Source organism: Tubulanus polymorphus, chromosome 4, assembly GCF_964204645.1.
Source record: "Tubulanus polymorphus chromosome 4, tnTubPoly1.2, whole genome shotgun sequence".
Classification (NCBI taxonomy): Eukaryota; Metazoa; Nemertea; class Palaeonemertea; order Tubulaniformes; family Tubulanidae; genus Tubulanus; species Tubulanus polymorphus.
Genome location: NC_134028.1, coordinates 15376100 through 15396859, shown reverse-complemented (window position 1 = coordinate 15396859; position 20760 = coordinate 15376100). Strand labels below are relative to the sequence as shown.

At 36.8% G+C, this 20760-nt stretch overlaps 1 protein-coding gene across 1 annotated transcript; it reads left to right on the top strand.

Moving 5' to 3' along the window:
* The first annotated feature begins 11530 nt into the window (after positions 1-11530).
* LOC141903890 (uncharacterized) lies at positions 11531-19268 on the top strand. Its single transcript, XM_074792257.1, has 2 exons — positions 11531-11541; positions 17824-19268. The coding sequence occupies exon 2, from the start codon at positions 17825-17827 to the stop codon at positions 18656-18658; it is 834 nt and encodes a 277-aa protein (XP_074648358.1). The 5' UTR covers positions 11531-11541; position 17824; the 3' UTR covers positions 18659-19268.
* The last annotated feature ends 1492 nt before the right edge of the window (positions 19269-20760 follow it).

Genomic DNA, 20760 nt, shown 5'->3' with positions numbered 1-20760 from the left:
TATGTTTAAATAAATATCCACCACCAGTAAATGCTAAAGCGTTAACAATTGCCGATCCTATAATAGTTATAACTGCAGGAGCCATTTATTTAGTAAAATAATTATGCATTTATATGGGAGGAATATATTTTTGTTTTTCCAAATAATCAATAGTTAAATTAGATAAAGTAACTGCTAATTTAAAATATCATTTATATCAAATCTATCAACATTAACACTTCCCATTTTAAATACTTTTTTTAATACCATTGAATAACCAACAGTTCCAACTGATAGTAATGCTCCATTATATAATCCAGTTATTATCCACTTATTATCTCTCATTTATTTTTCAAAAAAATTACTATCATCAAAATATTTAGTTATCTTAGTGATGATTAATTCAACATTTATTTCATTACTAGTTTCATTTGTATATATTTCAATTATTATTTTTTTAATATCATCGATGATAAAATCTTCATCTAATTCATAAAATCTTAAAGATTCTCTAATTGAATTAGTAATCTTTTCTACATTTAAAGTTTCTTTATTTATTGTTGTTTCATACTCAAATGTTGTTTCATTAGAAAATGCAATATTTTTAATATGTGTAATTACATCATTAACGTTAAATTTCATTTCTTTCTCATGTTTAAAATCAAACCCAAAACATATACTCGGTCCAACAGTTATATTCATTTATATAATGAAAAAATTACTCTCTACATCTTATAACTAATTCATATATCACAGGAAAGTTATTCAAATCAATTAAATAACCATTATGATTTCTTATTTCTAATTTGAAATTATTGAAATGTGGAATGCATGGTTTGAAATCACATTCTGTTAAATTATAATTTATTTGAGTTCCAAATTGTTTAACATTTTTTAGCGGTAAAATATTTAGTATACTAGAACTACAAATTGTTTCTTTAGTTGCTTTGAAAGTTTTTGTAGGATCGATTAAATTGCAATAAATATAAAAGTGTGTAAAAGGTATTATATTTGAGATGCCTTCTGCGTTTCCAGTAACTGTAAGCGGTTTAATTCCTAACATTTTAGCCAGTGGTTTGTTTACCATAAATTTATGTTGTTCATTAGATATCTTTATTCTTATTTTATTAGTACTATCAATTTTATTAAATTTAATTTCAAATACAGAAGTGCCCCCGATTTTCAACCGAGCTCTTCTATTAATTTCCTGCGCTAATGATTCTAAATTATATAATCCTGGTTTTAAAAATATATGAAACCATTCATCTTTATTTCTCATATAAATCATAAACCCTCTATGTTCAAAAGTTTTATCTGATATATTATAAAAAGAATTACATAAACTTATACTAACTAATTTTAAATCTACACAATTCTTAAATTCTCTATCTAATTGTACAAGTAAATTATGAGATTTATAATTTGTAAGTTTTCTTGAATCAACAAATATTCTGTATTCTTTTAATTCTACCATTTATTTTACATATTTTCTTATTCGAAATCTATTTCATGGTGCCCCTTTTCATTCTTACCTTTGTATACGAAATAGAAATCTCCAGAACATAATTCTTCTAGATATTCACTTGATAATCTATGAAATCTATCCGGTAAATATGTTCTGAATTTATATGTATTTCCTTTTAATCCTTCATATTCTAAGTGTATAACTAATTTATCTCCATATTTGTTAGTTACTGTATCAATATTTGTAATTAGATATTTCTTATGGATTATTAATTCTGTTAACTTCTTAAATTTATAATCTACTGATTTGACATTTGAAGTATCTTTTATTCTATCTAGAAATGATTTGTTGTTCTCACTGTGTGCTTGTTTACTCTCCATTTTAATAACATATTTTTATTAAAATTTGATTAACACGTTAGAATTCTTTTCATTATCTCGTTCTCTTTTGTTTCTTCTCTTTTAAATTTTAAGTATTCATCTAAATTACAACCATAAGCAACTGTATGAATTCCATCATCTAAAATATATCTTTTATCATCAAATGGGTTTAGACTTATCTTCTCTATTTCTTCAATAAACATTTCATGATCTTCAGATCTTAAACATCTCATCTTATGTTTTCTAACTTCTTCATTGAATATACAATTGATGTAATCTTTGAAATGAATATTCTTTTCTACTACACTTTTGGTTATTCCTTTAAACTTTTTAGCTTCATGTTCTTTAGTTTTATATGAATACATTTTAGATCTAATACCTATGAACTCTATCATTTCTTCACCACCTAATTCATCTTTGAATTTACCGGGAACTTTTTTATTATCATTGCTAAACAATTCATGATCTTTAGGATAGTTACTAAAATCAAAATGATGTTTTAATGTTTTTAAATCATCTGTTATGTTATCAGTTTTTATCTTTAATACGTAACTGTCAGTATCAAAATATAATATTTCTATATGTTTTTCTCCAAAAAGTGGTTGTAATACATTATAATAGAATTCATACGTTAGTAATTTTGATTATTCTAAAACTGAAGCGCCAACATAGATTGGTTTATTAAATTTCATTGATGTTCTTCTCATCTTAACTGCAGCTAAATTTTCATCAAATATTCTGTTACCTATAAATTTAGGATATGTTTGTAAATGCCTTATCCTTTTGCCATTACTTACTAACTCAATATCATTTCTATTTCTAATATTTTCACAACTCTTACCTTAGAATGCATTGTTCATTAACTTGAAGAAATCTTTCTCGAAATCAGTTTTAGCTTCAGTTCTCTGTTTGGTGTTAAAATCTATATATTTTTCTAACCACTTAGATTGACTGAATGAAATATATCTATGTACTTTTTTAGAACCATTCCTTGTTTTAGATAAAACTTCAACATTCTATAATGTACTACATAATTATATTTATCTTCTTGAGTTACCATTAACTTTTCTGTATGAATATGATTTTCGGGTTTAATTCTTTTTTGGTAATTTGATAATTCTTCATGAGTTACAGTTTTATGTTCGGGACAGTAAGCTAGATTTCTAGATTTAAATTTTTTATCTCCAGGATATTCTAAATCTACAACAAAGAAGTAACCAGTATCTGAATCATCTGCAATATCTAGAATTCTTTTCTTCCAATCAAATTTATCATTATTTTCATTCTGTAAAACTTCAGTTAATTCAAATACTCCATAAGGTTGTGGTTCCATCATTGCCCAACCATACAAATTATTTTTTATTTCTTATATATAAGAACTTATATCCAGGGTTATCATTTACATTGAAATATCTATCACCTAATACACCTGAAACTCCTCCTCTTATAGATTTTTCAAATAATAGTAATTGATCTATATTTGTTAACAAATCCATTTGTATATCTGTAAATTTTAATCCACAATCCCATGTTAATCCTGGACTTGAATAACAATGACAAGGATCAATATTGAAATATTTTAGGTTTACATCTCTAAACCTTTCGAATATATCGGTTAATAATAATACATCTGATTTTAGATATAAATCTACCAATTGCCCATGATTCTCTATTTTGAAATGATTCCAAATATTCAATGTTCTATTATATACTTCATCTTTAACATATTCATTTTTGAATTCATCATAGAATTGTCCTTTCAATAATTCAGTTATATTGAAATCATAATGTGATTTATAAAATGAATATGGAATTGCGCCTTTATATCTCATTAATTGAAAATCCTCATTATTTGGATAGTGTTGTTTTAGTATTTTTAATTCATCATCAACTAATGATTTTGATAAGTTATCTAATGAACTATTTAAAACTTTATATGAATCTATAAATCTTAGGCAACCAAATTGGAATGATATATAATTCTCAGATATTTTAGCTAACATTCTAAATTTATAAGTTGTTATTTTATCTTTTGATCTATTTGAATTTAATCTTTCTATTTCATTATTGATTTCTTCTATTTTATGGCATAACTGTTTGATGAATAAATATGCATCATATCCTGATAGATTATGAAATATAACTGGTACAAAATTAATTTTCTTAGCTTGTAAGTTACAATTCTCATGTGCAGCGCCTCTAAACTTTCCGTTCAAATGATCATGGTCTCTTACTTTTTTATCTTTATAATTAAATATCTTTTCACAATAATAACATTTATCTGCAAACGCAAATGCTTCTTTATCTTCTTCTGTCATTATAATTTCTATATTTGTATTCAATAATTTACTAAATCTTATTTCATATTCAATAAATAAGTCACAAAAATGATTGATAACATTTTCATTTCTATAATGATAATATTCACTTTTAATTAGTTCTGGATAATCAGATTTAATATATAACCCGAAAGCAGCAGCTGATTGATGAATCTTTTTAATAGTATTTGTTTTTGGTGGTTCATCTGAAAAATCATTTTCAGTAGAATTTAATTTCTTTCTTTTATAATATATTTCTTTTCTATCTTGATCAGTTAATTCTTTATTTAATGATTCAAAATCTCCATATATAACAAATGGTACTTTATTTTTGTAATCATATTTTTTGAATTCTAATATTTTATCCTTTTCATTTGGTAAAACTAATTTACAATAATCATGATTTTCACATAATTGTTTATGATTTAATAATGTACTTTCATAACTGAATTTATGTAAACATTTTCTACATAGATATATTTTATCATGGTGATCACTTTCTGTTCTAAAGAATAAATCTATTTGTTTAATCCACATATAATGATTCTCATAATATAATATATCTATAACATCATTTGAATCATAATCTTTTGATAGGTATAAAGGTTCTAATGTATAATGTTTTATATTGTTACCTTTTGTATTTGGTAATTTGATTAAATCAAATACATTTATCTTTATATTATTATCTCTTTCTATTTTTGGGATGTTTTTAATTATAACAGGATACTTATCTATCTTATAATTATTTTCAAATGGTTTATAATGAGTTAATCTACAAATATTATAAGTTGCAGGCTGTAAACAACTTATTATAGCCCATAGAAAACATTTATCATCTTCATTTTGTACATTTATTACAGCATTAGTTTTAAATGGTAGTTTAATATAACTCGATGCTTCAATATATGGTTCTTTATAATATGATGCATTATTTTCATCAATTGGTTTTGATTTCGTTAACTTATTATATTTTGTGTTATAAACATGTAAAGTCATAAATATTATTTCATCAAATATTAAACCAGATCCTTCAAAATATTTCTCTTCTATTTTAGTTTTTACTTCATTATAACATTTATCTAATTTATCATCTATATGTTGTTTAGATATAATATGTTGTGAATGAGAATTTATATTATATATTGGTTTATCTTCAGATTTTATAAACTTTACTTTAGAAGATTTACTAATTTTAGGATATTCAACATCAGTTATTATTTTTATTATTTCTTTCATATTTTCTAAATGTTTTTTATTTTCTTCTAATGTTTTTCCTTCATGAAATTTAAACTCGATAGCTGCTGGGCCAATATCACTTTTAAATGCTTCGGTTATCTCTATGTCTTTTTTATTATCTAATGAATTAATATAATTTCTTACATCTTCCATGTATGGTCTTTTATTGTTTAATTTATTTTTTATGTTTTTAATTGTCTCCTGTTTCTTATCATTATCTTCATCAAAATAATCTTCACCTAAAATATCATTATTCCTATTTCTAATATGACTTTTAGATTTTAAATGTTCATTATAATATCTTTTATCACTGAATGATTGATTACATGTATCACATTTGTATGTTTCTTTTTCATTCTTTAATTCATCTAATTTAGTTTCTAATATATCATCTTTATATTCTAGTTTCAATTTATTCTCTAAATGTGTTTAAGTTTTATTGTGTCTTGCTTTTTGGGATTTATCTATATTGATATTAGATGTTGGGCAGTAGTACTTATTTGCTTCCATTTTAATACTAAATTTTTTTTTAAATTGATTTTAGAAGTTCAATGATTTATATCATGTATTATTTCAATCACACTTTACTAACACTTTTAATGTTTAAAAATCTAACTCATACAAATATAAATATTGAAATATGTTTAAAATATATCTATATATCTATTCTATAAGAGCTCGTTAATTACTCGTTACTTTTTTACTCACACTTTAATAACACTTTTATATTGAATAATCTATCAATTTATATGTTATTCATGTAAATTATGTTTAAATAAATATAAGAATATTTTAAGAGTAATAGGGATAATAGGCTTTCAGGTTTAAGGTTGAAGGGGCGAGTGAGTAAAAAATGAAAATAACAATAATTTACAGTTGAATTAGGAGTGTGCGCGACTAATTCAACTGTAAATTATTGTTATTTTCATTTTTTTACGAACTCGACCCTTCGACCTTTGATCTGAAAGCCTATTATCCCTATTACTCAGGGGTATATATACGGAGGAGAACAGGCTAATTGAGTAAATTGGTGAGTGAGTAACTAATTAGTGTTTGGCAAGGCATGAAGTAATATACTTAGAAAGAAGGGAATTGTACGGAGAAAAGTCATTATTCAAATTGGTACTAATGTCTGAGTGACGCGTAATTAGGGCAGACTCAACTGTGTGGCGTTTAGTGTAATTGCTGGAAGAATAAATAATTTCAGCTTTATCAAAATTAAAACGATGACCAGTGTTCCAAACCTTTTTTTTATTTATTATATCCTTTTTGTGTTCCGAAAATCGAGTTTTTAATTCACGACCAGTTTCTCCAAAGTAAATTTTATCACAGCCAAAACAAGGAATTTTGTAAACTCCGCAGTCCAAAGGTTTAGATTGATTGTTTTTAACCAAAGTCATACTAATTTTGTTTTCATACGTGAAAATGATTTGTGTATCCAATAAAGGGAGAGAGTGACGATACTTTTCCAAAACAGGTACATACGGAACTACAATGAACTCTGAAATGTGTTTTTTTTTATTTTCTGGAGGTTTAGAATTGAAGAAAGTACGTTTAGCCTTAGAAATAGCGATTCTCAAAATCAGGGTAAGCCAATTTTTTAAGAGAGTTGGATATATGGTCAAATTCGGCCGAAAGGAAGGTTTCATCGCAGATCCGTAGTGCACGGAGAAAGAGGCCTCGAGCGAGACCAATTTTGATTGATTTAGCAGTAAACGAAAACAAGTGAAGGTATGCCTCGGCGTTGATAGGTCTACGGTAGACTGAGAAAATCAAATGAGAATATTCATTGTGAATTAGAACATCTAAAAACGGAATTTGGTCATTTTGTTCCCATTCAAAGGTGAATTTCAAAGATGGATATTGAAAGTTGATGAAGTCGATAAAAGAGGTAAGATCAAAATCATCAGAAACTAAGCACAGAATGTCATCAACATATCTAATCCAAAAGTTAGGTTTAGAGCCAGTGTAATTTGGAAGAATTTCGGATTCAAAGTGTTCAAGCAAAAGATTAGCCAAAATGGGGGATAATGGGTTACCCATAGCGAAATCGAAAATTTGTTCATAGAATTTGTCTTGGAATTGGAAATATAGATTGGTTGTGCAGAGTTCCAAAAGTTCAAGTAAACAATATACAGGAATTGGGTGATCAAGATTTGAGTCCGGAAGTTTTCTTCTTAAGAAATTGAGAGTTGGTTCCAATGGTATATTTGTGAACAAGGAAACAGCGTCAAAAGAAATCAATTTTTGGCCATTAGGTTTGACATTTTTGAGTTTGTCTAAAAGATCCATATTGTGCCGAATGTAAGAATCAGAAAAAGTACCCAAAGCCGGGGAGAGTACTTTAGCCGGATATTTGGAAAGCCGATATGATGGAGGATTGATATTAGAAATGATCGGTCTTAAAGGTGAATTGGGTTTATGAATTTTGGGAAGACCGTAGGTATAAGGAAGATTTGGAAGCCGAGAGTTGAATTTAGAGATGAAGTCCGAATGGTCAGGAAATTTCTTAGAGATGTTTTTTAAACCTAAATTAAAAGCTGATTGCATCTTTTCAAAGGGTTGTTTTTGATAGATTTGTAGAAATCGGAATCACCGAGAATAGCAAACATTTTAGAATTGTAATTGATCAAATCTTGAATAACAATTTTGCCGCCTTTATCAGCCTTGGAGATGCGGATGGTTTTGATTGATTTTAGTTCCTGGAGAGCAATCGAAAATCTCCGATGAAAGAACTGATTAGATTGACCTTGGAGGGTATTCCAAATGGTGTCCAAATTCATGAATATAAAATTAAAATTGTAAAAATTGTAAATTGTAAATTGTAGAAATTGTAGAAATTGTAAAATTGTAAATTCTTGTTTTTAAATTCTTTTAATCTGTAGATAGTGGGTTTTTATCTTATTATTATTATAGGTATTGAAATAATCCGTTTTTGCGCGTTTTTATATTCGAAAAATTCCCAATGAAAAACTTCGAATCGGAAAACGTATAAAGCCTAATTCCTAAAAATGACCTTATATTCAGTTACTGTGGTATTTATCCATTATTTCACCCATTAGTGGAACGAATAAAGACTTAACAACTAGGCTAAACAACTTATTTTGATTTGGTATTTTATAGAGATAGTGAAAATATATACGATTCTATACCTCGAATCCTTTAAAATTGCTAAACCGACGAGAACAAATGAGTTTTACAAGTTTTTCTCAGATAGGTAAATTACACGGGTTTTTTTCATTTGATGTTTTTCGAATAACGACTTAGACAACCCGTAATATAGAAAAGCAATATGAATGGGAGTTTTTAGCCATAACCACTCATAAGTACCTTTGAATAAAAAATGAACTTATTACATCTTAGTAGATGGATTTTCAAGTAAATTTGTATGACTACGAAAAAGATAGTTGTTCATGGTTTTACCAGTTGCCATGCATCACTGTGTGCACGGGTTAAAACATAGCAGTTGCTCTTTTTAATTACCGTGACTAATATCAGTGTTCATACCCCTAGAAACCATCAAACTGATCAACTCAAAACATGTATAAAGCCGCATTCATATTATGTCTTTCAATTGCAACAAGTAAAGTTAAAAGATGACTACATTTTTTTCCAGCGCAACCCGCCGTTATTCATGTTCCAGTATTACTTTCTAAAGAAACTGACCATAAAACTACTCAACCGGGTAGTAGCAAAATTGCTCTTAATGCTGGTCCATCGGAATTGTCAGAAATAGTTAACTATATTCACGATCTATTTGCGTTATTACAAATACGATTTTTAAGTTGCTCTGGAGATATTTTTCTCGAGATTACTCGAGGAATATGTGATGTGGGATTCACTACGGGAGGACCAGCAACCGTGTCGAAGATATTAATATTCACATCTGGTGTTCTGAAACACTACTTATGCGATGAATTATTATTCGAAACATCATATCTATCGGACACGGGAATAGATTGGAATGTAATCGACGATATGCTTGGTCGGATGTCTAGTGAATATGTATTCTGCACAGGAATATCCAGACCGGAATTTGACAGCGTTTGTTCGTCAATCAAGTATATTCCGTCGTTCGTTATCGAGAGAAAGATTCCGCCATCATTTATATCAAAAAAGTGCAAAAAATGGTTCAAACTTCGATTCAATGCCACGCTAGAAGAACGAGAAGCAAGATTATCAGCAACGTCTCGATGTCCGGAATGCTTATCGCAATCTTCGAAAGACGAACAAGCGTGAACTATTGGTTACTCCGCAAACTAAAGCAAGACGTTCAGAAAAAAATTCTAACTATCCTATGACTAATTTGACACCACGAAGCAAAAAGCGGAGAATCGAGAGAAAGAGTTCAAGTGCTAGAAATATAAAGCGTCGATTAATTAACACCTCACAGAAAATTCAAAATGACTATACCATCGAACTTGAACGGACGCAAAGTAAGGAATTGGAAGATTTTTGTTCTCACGTCAAGCCTGGTGATATCGAAGCTGTCTTAGCGGAAGCAGAATTAGAAAAAGACACATTGCAAGCAATAAAAACTACCTGGGGAGCCGATCAGCACCGCAATGGTAAGTGAATTTCTATCATTTTGAATTCATGAAAAAATTCATATAATTCTGAACCACTAGATATTTTCAATATACTTCTCAATATTGGATACTTTAGCCCACAATTCTAGATGAAAATTGGACTTCTTTTAACTCAATATATTTGTTGATCCGAATTTTTCAAATTGAAAAGTGAAATGCAGACAAAATTTACAAAATATTTTAATTTTTCAAAATTAGAAACTGGACAGAAAGGAAACCGTTGGAGTATGGTCACCTATCGAATTGCTCTGTCAATATACTGTCGAAGCCCTGCAGCTTACGAAGCGATTCAAGAGTGGGGAATTTTCAAACTGCCCTCACGAAGTTCACTGCAGCACTATTCTACTGCACTGTTGCAGGCTCCTGGAACGGAGTCATATTATGATTATATAGAAGAAACATTTAACCGTTATAATTTGTGGAAAAATGAGTGTACATCGAAAGGCACAAAATCACCAACCTCAACTGGAGTTTTGATACTCGATGAAGTAAAAGTTATCGGTAAAGTAGCGTGGAATAGTAAAAATAAACAACTCAACGGGCTCGCTATGGACGCTACAGAAATGTCTTCTTTGAAAGATATTTTCAAAGAATTATCCGGAGAATGTACACCAGAGACGGCTGAATATGAGTTGCAGTTTTTGTGGAATGACTTAAGCAGTGATTTCGATATTATTGGACCTTATTTTAATTGTCACACAACAATGGATGCAGCTTTTACGACAGCTTGTCTGTATGATGTCTTGAGAATCATTTATGAGTATGGATTCAGGGTAAGTTTTTAAGTTGATTGCAAATGAAACCAAAAATTCATAATTTTTGATGAAACCCATTGATTAGCATCTTCAGATATCTTTAATTTTCAAATTTCTTTGCAGACAAGGGTGGTGGTGACTGATGGAGCCAGCACCAACCTATCGATGATAAAAACACTCAGTGGTTATCCGCACGGTGCCTTTGGTCTAAAGGATGCCCAGGAAGATCGACATAAAGTTGAACCTTGGATGATGAACCCCCACGAACCGGAAAAGAAAATTTACTTTGTCATCCGTCCATCACATCAAGTAAGCAAACACTTCTATCCAAGTTGAAATATGGTATTTTACAGTATAATTGAAGGATCTCATTTTTATTGATATGTTTCTTTTTACAGCTTAAAAATCAAATTAATCAGTTGTGGGCAAGTCAAACAGGTGGAACGAAATACTTCATGAATTGAGTTGAATTCGGATGGGATGAAATAAAAAGTATGTGGAATCGTGAAACTCAAAGAAGAGATGATAATCATATTCGGATGGTACCAGGATTGATCAAATCTTATATAGAACGAGATTCCTGGACTAAGCTAAATGTTAAACAAGCAAAAATCATGCAGGTATAAAAAACATTAATTCAAACTTAATTAAGAGATAACTGTCAGAACCTAGTCTTCACGAACTGTGTTTATTTATAGCAACCGCAAGTGCTTGCCGAACTCTACAGAACATGGTGTGATGGAATATGTCCATCAGTCGTTTTCTATGTTGTAACTGGAGGGTGCTGCCCTCTCTCTCGAAAATACAGAACAATAGGTGATTGTGTTAATATCTTTTGTCCGCCTTTTTACTGGTTTTTGGGCTCTCAGAGTCGATATTTGGAGGAAACTTCTACTGTGGAACAGGCAGAATAGGACCTCGTTACATCTGGTGGCAGCGGTGGGATTTGATTGTGAAAAAACCAGTTGAAATTGAGTTGAAGCGGTGAACACGTTTTCCTCCGTTTAGTCTGTGTAAATTACTGTTACTTTTTGTGTGTACTTAACGTATTTTTTTACCTACTTCGTAATTCCTAGTACATATTTAGTATTTTTAAGTGCCTGTTTCCCCTACATTTATTTGCGGTCCTGTATTTTCTGTGTCATTTATATAAAAGAATAGTAATTATGTCGGATGTTGAGAATGATGTGTGTGAGCCCTTGGCCTTATCTAGGCCTATGTCACCAACGTCCGGAGCTGCACATCATGACCTCCTGGTTAATGGGGAGGGTAACCTCTCGTTAAAACCAAAACGTGGCCGTCCAACGAAGACAAAAGCCGAAAATTTGAAAACATCTGAGGATTCCATCCTCCAGCGACTGACTGAAGTGATGGAGAGGGTCGTGACGAGAGATGCACCCACCCCGAAAATGCACAATATTCCGGCACCCAAGCCCTATACCATGGGACACAATTTCCGCGTTTGGCTCGAAAGGTTTGACGCGTTCGCTGACCTGGCCCAAATTAGTTCTCGCATCAACGGGGGCGAACAGCGTAAATCACACCTGATGATGCGACTTGACCATGAGGCATACCAGGCTGTCTCGAACCTACGTCTTGACTCGAGCCTGTCGTATGATGATTTCTGTCGGCGGCTATCATCCCGTTTCCAACAAACAAAGACTGTGGATGACTTTAAGATGTTGTTGAATGGGAGGGACCAAAAGACAACTGAATCTGTGGAACGCTATGCCGACGAGTTAGCAGAGCTGGCAAGGAACGCATACCCTGGCATTGCCTTCGAGCTGCAGGATGAATTGGCCAAAGACCAATTCCTTAAAGGTAATAGCCTACCCGTCTCAGCGAAGCAGTCAATGTATGCGGCCCAGCCAAGTTCGTTGGCTGCAGCAGTCGCTCAAGCACGGACTCTGGAAACAGCGAGACGGTTGACTGAGGGCACGACTCATAAACAAAAAGTATCCGTTAACCAGACCCAGCTCGACTCGACTAGCTCAGCCATAACCAAACAACTCGACGAATTGAAGTCGATGATGGGAACGCTGATGACTCGAGTAGGCCATTTGGAAGCAGTTGTCTCTGGTAATGGCAATCGTCGACCACCCGCCGATGACAAATGTTGGCGTTGCAGGGATGCAGACCACCCCAAAAACTTGTGCCCACAAGTTAAATGCTATAATTGCGGGGGGAGTGGTCACTATTCAAGTAACTGCCACCTACCTAAGGGAAACCAGGGAAACGAGAAGCGGGGTTTTCAGGGGGGCAGTGGAAACCCCATCAGGAAATAGTCCCCCCTGTACCGCTGTATATACCCCCCGCAAGACGTAGGAAAAATCGGATGAATACGGCAAATGGTCTAACGTGCGATGCAAGTAGAGATGCACCTATTGATGGTTACCATCATACTAGCCCCACCACCGTGAGACCATCAAACCATATTCAAATGATATCGAGACCATCAAACCATATTCAAACGACACCTCAAGACGGATATGTGGTTGCTGGCCCGGCATGTGATTCTAGTGGAGATACACCTACTGATGGTCCGCATCCTACTAGAACCATCACTGTTAGACCACCACAACATACCCAAAGTATAGAAGAAAATCGACGTGACCCTTCGGAGAACAGTGAGGCTCCCAGTCCGGCTACGGAAAACACTTGTCACAAGTTGCGCGACACCAAGGTTCAAACAACAGGGACAGAACCAGCCCAGACGAGCTTAGTTACAAACATCGGAACAGTGAGGCTCCACGCCTCGGGCCTTTTCTGTGATGCCGTAGTAAATGACCATTCGAAAGCGGTGGTACTCCTGGACACTGGTGCCTCCTGCACAATCATTAGAGGTTCGGTATGGGACTCTAGCAGCCCGACTGGTGAAGCCGCTGCACTGAGGCCAATCGAAGGAATCGTGACAACGGCTACCGGTCAGCCAATGGAGTTACGTGGATTAGCTGATGTATGTCTGAGAGTTGGAACTGAAGAATTTCATGTCCCCATGATCGTCAGTGAGGATTTGGCACAAGACTGCTTGCTTGGAAGTGATTTCTTCGAGAAATATGGCTGCAACATAGATTACCGTAACAAAGTGCTCCGCTTCGGAAGCCTCAGCGAGGTGCCTGTCCGCCAGAGCCCCAAACGCGCGAGCGCTTGCAGGGAGAGCCAAATCATTCCAGCTGGATCCGAGGTGGTGGTAAATGGATACATGAAACGGAGTTATGCTCATAATAATTCGATCTCAGGGATGATCAGCAGCTGTGGACGGAATAATTTTTGCACTGGGAAAACACTGGTGGTACCGGAGGCAAACCAGATACCGGTTCGGCTGGCTAACTTCTCGGATGAGGCTTGTAGAGTCGACAGGGGCCAGACTATTGGTCTATTCTGCCCCCTACAGTCAGTTGACATCATGACTGTCGACGACCATGCTCAAAACCCGTCAACTCCAAAAATCCAGCTGCAGGGTGGTGACAATACTGAATTCAAGGACCTCTTGAGAGAATTGAAAATCGACCAGCTTGAAATCCCCACTGACATGAAAACACAGCTTGTTGACATCATACGGGAGCTAAAGTCAGTATTCTCGATGGGAGACTTTGACATTGGTCGAACAGATTCGCTTGAATTCGAGATTGACACCGGTGACCACCCACCGATAAAACAACATCCCCGTCGGCTACCCCCCGGTAGGAGAGCTTTTGTTGAGGGGACGACCAAGGAGCTTTTAGAACACGACTTGATCCGGCCATCCACCAGCCCGTGGTCAAGCCCAATAGTTCTAGCGAAAAAGGCCGATGGTTCCCTGCGTCTATGCTGCGATTACCGCCGACTCAATGACGCAACAGTCAAAGACGCTCACCCATTAGGTCGAATAGACGGTACCCTAGAGGCTTTATCGGGCGCAACCTGGTTCTCGTCCCTCGATTTAACTAGCGGATACTGGCAGGTCCCAATAAAGGAATCAGACAAACATAAGACCGCATTCACGACTGAAAACCATCTATTTGAGTGGAATGTCATGCCGTTTGGAGTCTGTAATGCCCCGGCGTCATTCAGCAGACTGATGGCAATGGTACTGGATGATGTGGCATGGAAAACATGCCTTATCTACCTGGATGATGTAGTGGTGTTTAGTCATGATCTACCAACCCATCTGACGCGATTACAAGAGGTATTTCGTTGCTTTCAGAAAGCCGGTCTCAAGCTAAAACCGAGGAAGTGCTCGCTTTTCCAGCGGCGCCTCAAGTTTTTGGGGCATGTAGTAAGCGAGGCCGGTGTCGAAACCGACGGTGCCAAATGCGATAGAGTCAGGGATTGGCCGACCCCAACGTCAGTTACCGAACTGCGTAGTTTCCTTGGTCTTGTGACATATTACTCGCAATTCATCAAGGATTTCGCCGACTTGACAGCCCCGCTACACCGCCTTACGAGGAAAAATGAACCATTCGTCTGGACATTCAAGCAACAACTAGCGTTTGACGGACTGAAAGAAAAGCTGACCAGCTCCCCTATCCTGGCATTCCCAGATTTCTCGGAGGGTGCTGGAGAGTTCATTTTGGACTGTGACGCCTCTAATTGGGCTATCGGAGGGGTGCTGTCACAACTACAACACGATGGTTCTGAGAGAGTGATCGAGTACAGTAGCCGCACGCTGAAAGGTGGAGAGGAGAACTATTATGCCACCAGGCGCGAAATGTTGGCCTTGGTTGACATGATTGATCACTTCCGCCACCATTTACTAGGCAGGAAATTCAAAGTTCGCACAGACCACGCAGCACTCAAGTGGCTACAAACCTTCAAAAACCCTGAGGGCCAAGTGGCTCGGTGGCTTGAACGCCTGTCGGAATATGATTTCGTGATCGAACATCGAGCTGGAAGCAAACATTTGAACGCAGACGCCCTGTCTCGCATCCCTAAGAGACAGAGGAAACATGGGGACTGCCCAACTTGTGGTGACACTGGTCCATCTATATACCAGGTGACTGCAAAACATCAGGGCGATTTGACAGCGCACTCCACTGGCTTGTCCAGGAACAAAATAATCGAGGCGCAAGTAAATGACCCCGAAATATCAGAAATTAGGGAGTTCTTGGCCGGAGATGGGGTCAAGGACAAGAAACGGCTACAACGGTGTGGTAGAACAGCGAGGAGCCTCTATAGTCTGGTTGAGCGTCTAGAGCTTTTAGATGGCATTCTTGCGCTTAAACCACTTCCGGGGGCTACCTCAACGAGACACCGAGTGGTACTACCCATTTCACTGACTGATGGAACCATAGGAGTCATACATTTGCGGGGAAACATCTCGGTACCAAAAAGACAGAGTGCAAAATTAGGGAAAGATTCTGGGTATTAGGCCTCTCAGCTAGGATCAGGGATTTTGTTCGGGGCTGCAAAACTTGCCAAGAGTGCAAGTCCCCGTCCAAACTACCAAAAGCCCCAATGACGTCTACACCGGTAGGGCGACGCTTCCAGCGTGTACATATAGACATCGTGGGCCCATTACCGAGAACCCGCCGCGGCAACGTCTACATTCTAGTGGCTCAAGATGCATTCACTGAGTGGCCCGAAGCATGGCCAATTCGCACGGAAAAGGCCTCCGTGGTGGCACGTGCCCTTGTGAACGAGTGGGACACCCGTTATGGCTGCCCTGAATCCATCCACTCGGACAAAGGCGCGAACTTCGAGTCGAAAGTTTTCATGGAGATGTGTAGGATCTTGGCTATTGAAAAGACCAGAACCACTGCCTACCATCCTATGGGCAATGGGCAGGTGGAAAATTTCAATAAGTCCCTGAAGGCCATGCTGACTACAGCCGTCAATGAGTGTGGAACAAACTGGGACGAGGAACTACCAGCCTGTTTGATGGCATTTCGTTCAAGCGTCCAGCACTCCACTCTTGAAACGCCGTTCTACTTGATGTACGCCGAGGAAATGTCACTACCAATCGACATCAGCGTAGGCTTGCCCGAGGACCACCAACCAAGGACTAAGTATGGCATGGACCTCTCTGACCGCCTCACTAAGTCACACAACATTGTTCGTGATCGACTAGTGATGGCACAAAGGCGTCAGAAAATGGACTATGACCGTTTCGCAAAACGCGGGGGTTACAAGGTCGGGGATCGCGTGTGGCTGATGAGCCATTTCTTGAAGAAGGACGAGGCATCTAAGTTCCACCGGAAATGGAAAGGGCCTTACGTCGTGACCGAGAGACTATCGGAGGTGAATTACAGGGTTGTCCTGGAACCAGGCGCCGATCCGAGGGCGGTGAAGAGAAAGCGGGTTGTGCACTTCAATGATATGAAACCGTGCTTCCTGTCTAGTGAGACCGTGACCATAGGTCATAAAAAACCTAGACAGGAACCGGTTAAAACGACCGATCCCGAGGAGCAACCAACCCTCAATGACGACGAGGGGGAGGAAGATGAAGACTGTGTCTGGACACGGTCACACCCCGAGACAACGGCAGTTATTCAAGAACCTCTTGTAACAAACCCTACCCAAAACCATCGCGAGCCTCCTACTCAAACTGCTCCAAGCCTGGGCCTTTGAACATTACAAACACTGAGGGGCACAGAAGACTCAGGCCCAGAGTAGGGATCAGGCGCCCTAGTCGGTTCGTAAACTCATGTACAGTCAATAACGATGATTCGCTAGCCAACCAAAATAGGGCCTCAGACCCTTTGGTGGATCCAAACACACTTATAGGACCTCCAGTCGCCTCGGACAAGATTGAGCAGAACAACATTTTTGATATAGAACTGATCCAAAATTGCCAGAAATGTCGCGAAGTTCGGTCCCGGATTAACATGAGGAAAGGCTACTGGTTAGAAATGGGCCGGTACCTTAAATCAAAGGGTTAAATCCTATATATATATATTTAGTACCCTTGTATATAACCCTGTCTATATATTTACTTAGTTTTAGTAGACAGTTTATTATCATTTGTAACTGGTGGTGACTAGGATTTCAGACCCCTTGCACCTCCTGATGGTATGCTTGGGACCACCCACCTTGCATGATTCGGGTGGTATCTGAATGAACGGAATCTCCGCCATTTAGTCTTGTCGTTGCATGTTTTGAACTATTTATCGTTTCTAGCATGGACTGTATCGAGTTAGACCAGTTATCTAGCCTCCACGAGGCGACACAGACCCTTAAACGGCAGGTCTCGAAAGAAGTCTGTTCCACCCTTCACAGACAGGACAAGACCCTCAGCGAATTGAGAGCCAAGATGGGCAGACTTTATAACTCTGCCGTAGAACAGTCGTTTGTGGAGGATCCAGGTCGCATAGTAACCGGTGCGGTAGTAACCGGTCTCAAGACGACAAAGACCCGACGTTTTCGGCCGAAGATGAGCACAGCTGCATTTGAGTACATCAGCCAGGAACTAGTGAACGCCCTGGCCGAATGTGGTGGTGACTCCTCGTACATCTGGTCGAAACTTGGAGACTTGAAACAGAGGGCAGTTGAGGACTTACCAATCGTGTTGCTGGGAGACTCGATGTTTACGGGGCTAAAGGCCAGCGGCGGTTTGATTCCAATTTGCCACCCTGGTGAACGACTCGGTGATTTGTTGGAGTACCTCCCACATGTATCCTTTAGGGCAAGAGCGATTGTGGTCACGCATGGTATGAACCATGCCGGCGATTATGGCAGGACGACAGAGGAGTTGGCGGAAGTTTTGGCGCTACTCAAGGGCAAGCACCCTTCTGTTCCCCTTTTCCACCTACAGACCCCTGTCCCTCCTTGCTGGCGTGGTGACCACAATCGGGTAAACAACATCAACCGGGTTAACGTCTTCGCCCTCCGTGCCGGGTTCCAACAGGCCGACCATCCAGATATCCCGGATTCTGATTTTGTGGGGATCCACTACAAAAAGTCGGCCATGCACTATGTCTGTCGGGAAATAATCCGTGTGGTAGATCGCGCCTGAATGTGTTTCCTTCGGTACCTAACGATGGTTCACCTGGAGTCGCTTATTCTTTGTAATGTTAGTGACAAAAAGCCATTCAGTCCAAATACTACCACACGTGACCCCCCAGATGTAGCACACCCCATTGCGAACAGTTTCTTTCCGTTTTCTTTTGATTGTATTTTTCAGCTTCCCAGGACGAGGAACAGTGGCAGAGGGGCAAGCCAAGTGCAGTGTCCATTGGCCGTATCTACCTTTTGATGATATAGATATTTTTGGTTAGACACTACGCTTAGGTGCGCCCCGAAAACAAACCACAAACCATTAGTGGAGATCGAAAGCTGCATGTATTATCATCACTGAGATGCAACCCTAATGCGAAACAACGACTACGCCATGTTAGATGTCTACTGTATCCAGAGCCGAGAAGTTTGGAGCTTAATATACTATAATAAGGACTATAATTTAATTTGTGTAGATATTTTGACTATATATTCCTGTTCAAATAGGAGTTTGAACAAGTTGAAGGGGGGTGGTGTGATGGAATATGTCCATCAGTCGTTTTCTATGTTGTAACTGGAGGGTGCTGCCCTCTCTCTCGAAAATACAGAACAATAGGTGATTGTGTTAATATCTTTTGTCCGCCTTTTTACTGGTTTTTGGGCTCTCAGAGTCGATATTTGGAGGAAACTTCTACTGTGGAACAGGCAGAATAGGACCTCGTTACATGTTATGGCAACCCGAAGTTACCTGGTGGCTTGCAGCCAACTTTTTGAAGAAGAAACCAAATGACATGACAAGGAATAGCCAGATTCATGACATGGAAAGCCCAATCATATTGAACATCTCAGAAGGATATAAATACTTCAGGGACTGGTGTGAATATCTACACCATGAATGTGAGTGAATGCACCGATATAACAAATCATTTTACATGTGTCTAAAATAAATTTGCCAGACGAAATAATTCATAGAGAAATTAACTAATTCAAATTTGGGTTCCTATCTTATTTTCAGTTGCTGACGAATTCCAGATGATTTCTCCATCCCAAAAGAAATTTATTAGTTGGCAGGTAAACTAAGATAACATATCAACGAAGTAGCACCTATGGCTATCTTTTTAAATGAGCATCTATAAGAAATGGAGACACTATTTATATTTTCAGACATATGATCTACTTCGTGTTATGGTAATTGGGTTCATTGGATTTTGTAAAGACTATCTAACTGAATTTCCTGGATATTATATTACCCCACTCACAGTGAATGACAGTGCAGTAGAAACTCTCGCAGTTTAAACACTGCGTGGGTGGAAAACTAACATCATTGAACTATCCACAGGCAAGGAGAACTGTTATGTTAAAAAGAGAGGTCCATGGCCATCAGAAGAAAAAGAAGAGAAATTATTACAGAGATACAACGCTTTATTCCCAGGACGTTCCACTCATGAGAAAAAAATAATTAACAAACTAAAAATAGATTATATATAAACATATACGTTCATGTATTGTCCAATTTCTTAGTTACCTTTATATACATCAAATGAAGAATCGTATTATTATTCAATTAATAACCATGTCACCGTTTATTTCCTTTACGAACAGATTGTTTTTTAGAAGTTGAAGGAGTTGATTTAGAATGTTTAGGGTTTCTTGTCTTTCCAAGATTATAAAGCGTTTCTCTTAAGCTTGATCCTCCTTTCAGGCGTTTACCAGATTTTTCTACTTTTTTCTCGTATATTGCCTTTATGATTCCATTTATGCGCGCATGAGTGTATTTACGCAAAAAGTCCGTCCAAACAGAAACTATGTTCAGTCTCAGTTCATCTGCCACCTCTGATCCAACACTTTGTGTGACAAGTCCGACAAAAACTGCTTCAAGATCCTTATTTGGCAGAATTTTGTCTGTTGTAGCTGAAAAATATGAACATTTAATTTATTTTGAAGTGTATTTTTTGTATTAAGAGCAATAAAAAAATATTTTAAAACATTGTTTACTTACCCTGATAATTCTTATTTTATGTTTTTGCAATTCGGTTACATTTACACAATTCATGATTTCGGTATCAATTGATTTTACCATATCCATGTATTCTGGCTTGATTATGTAAAGTCCACCTTTAT

Excerpts from the sequence above, each read along its gene's own strand:
- LOC141903890 (XM_074792257.1), top strand. The coding sequence starts at position 17,825 with ATGGACTGTATCGAGTTAGACCAGTTATCTAGCCTCCACGAGGCGACA.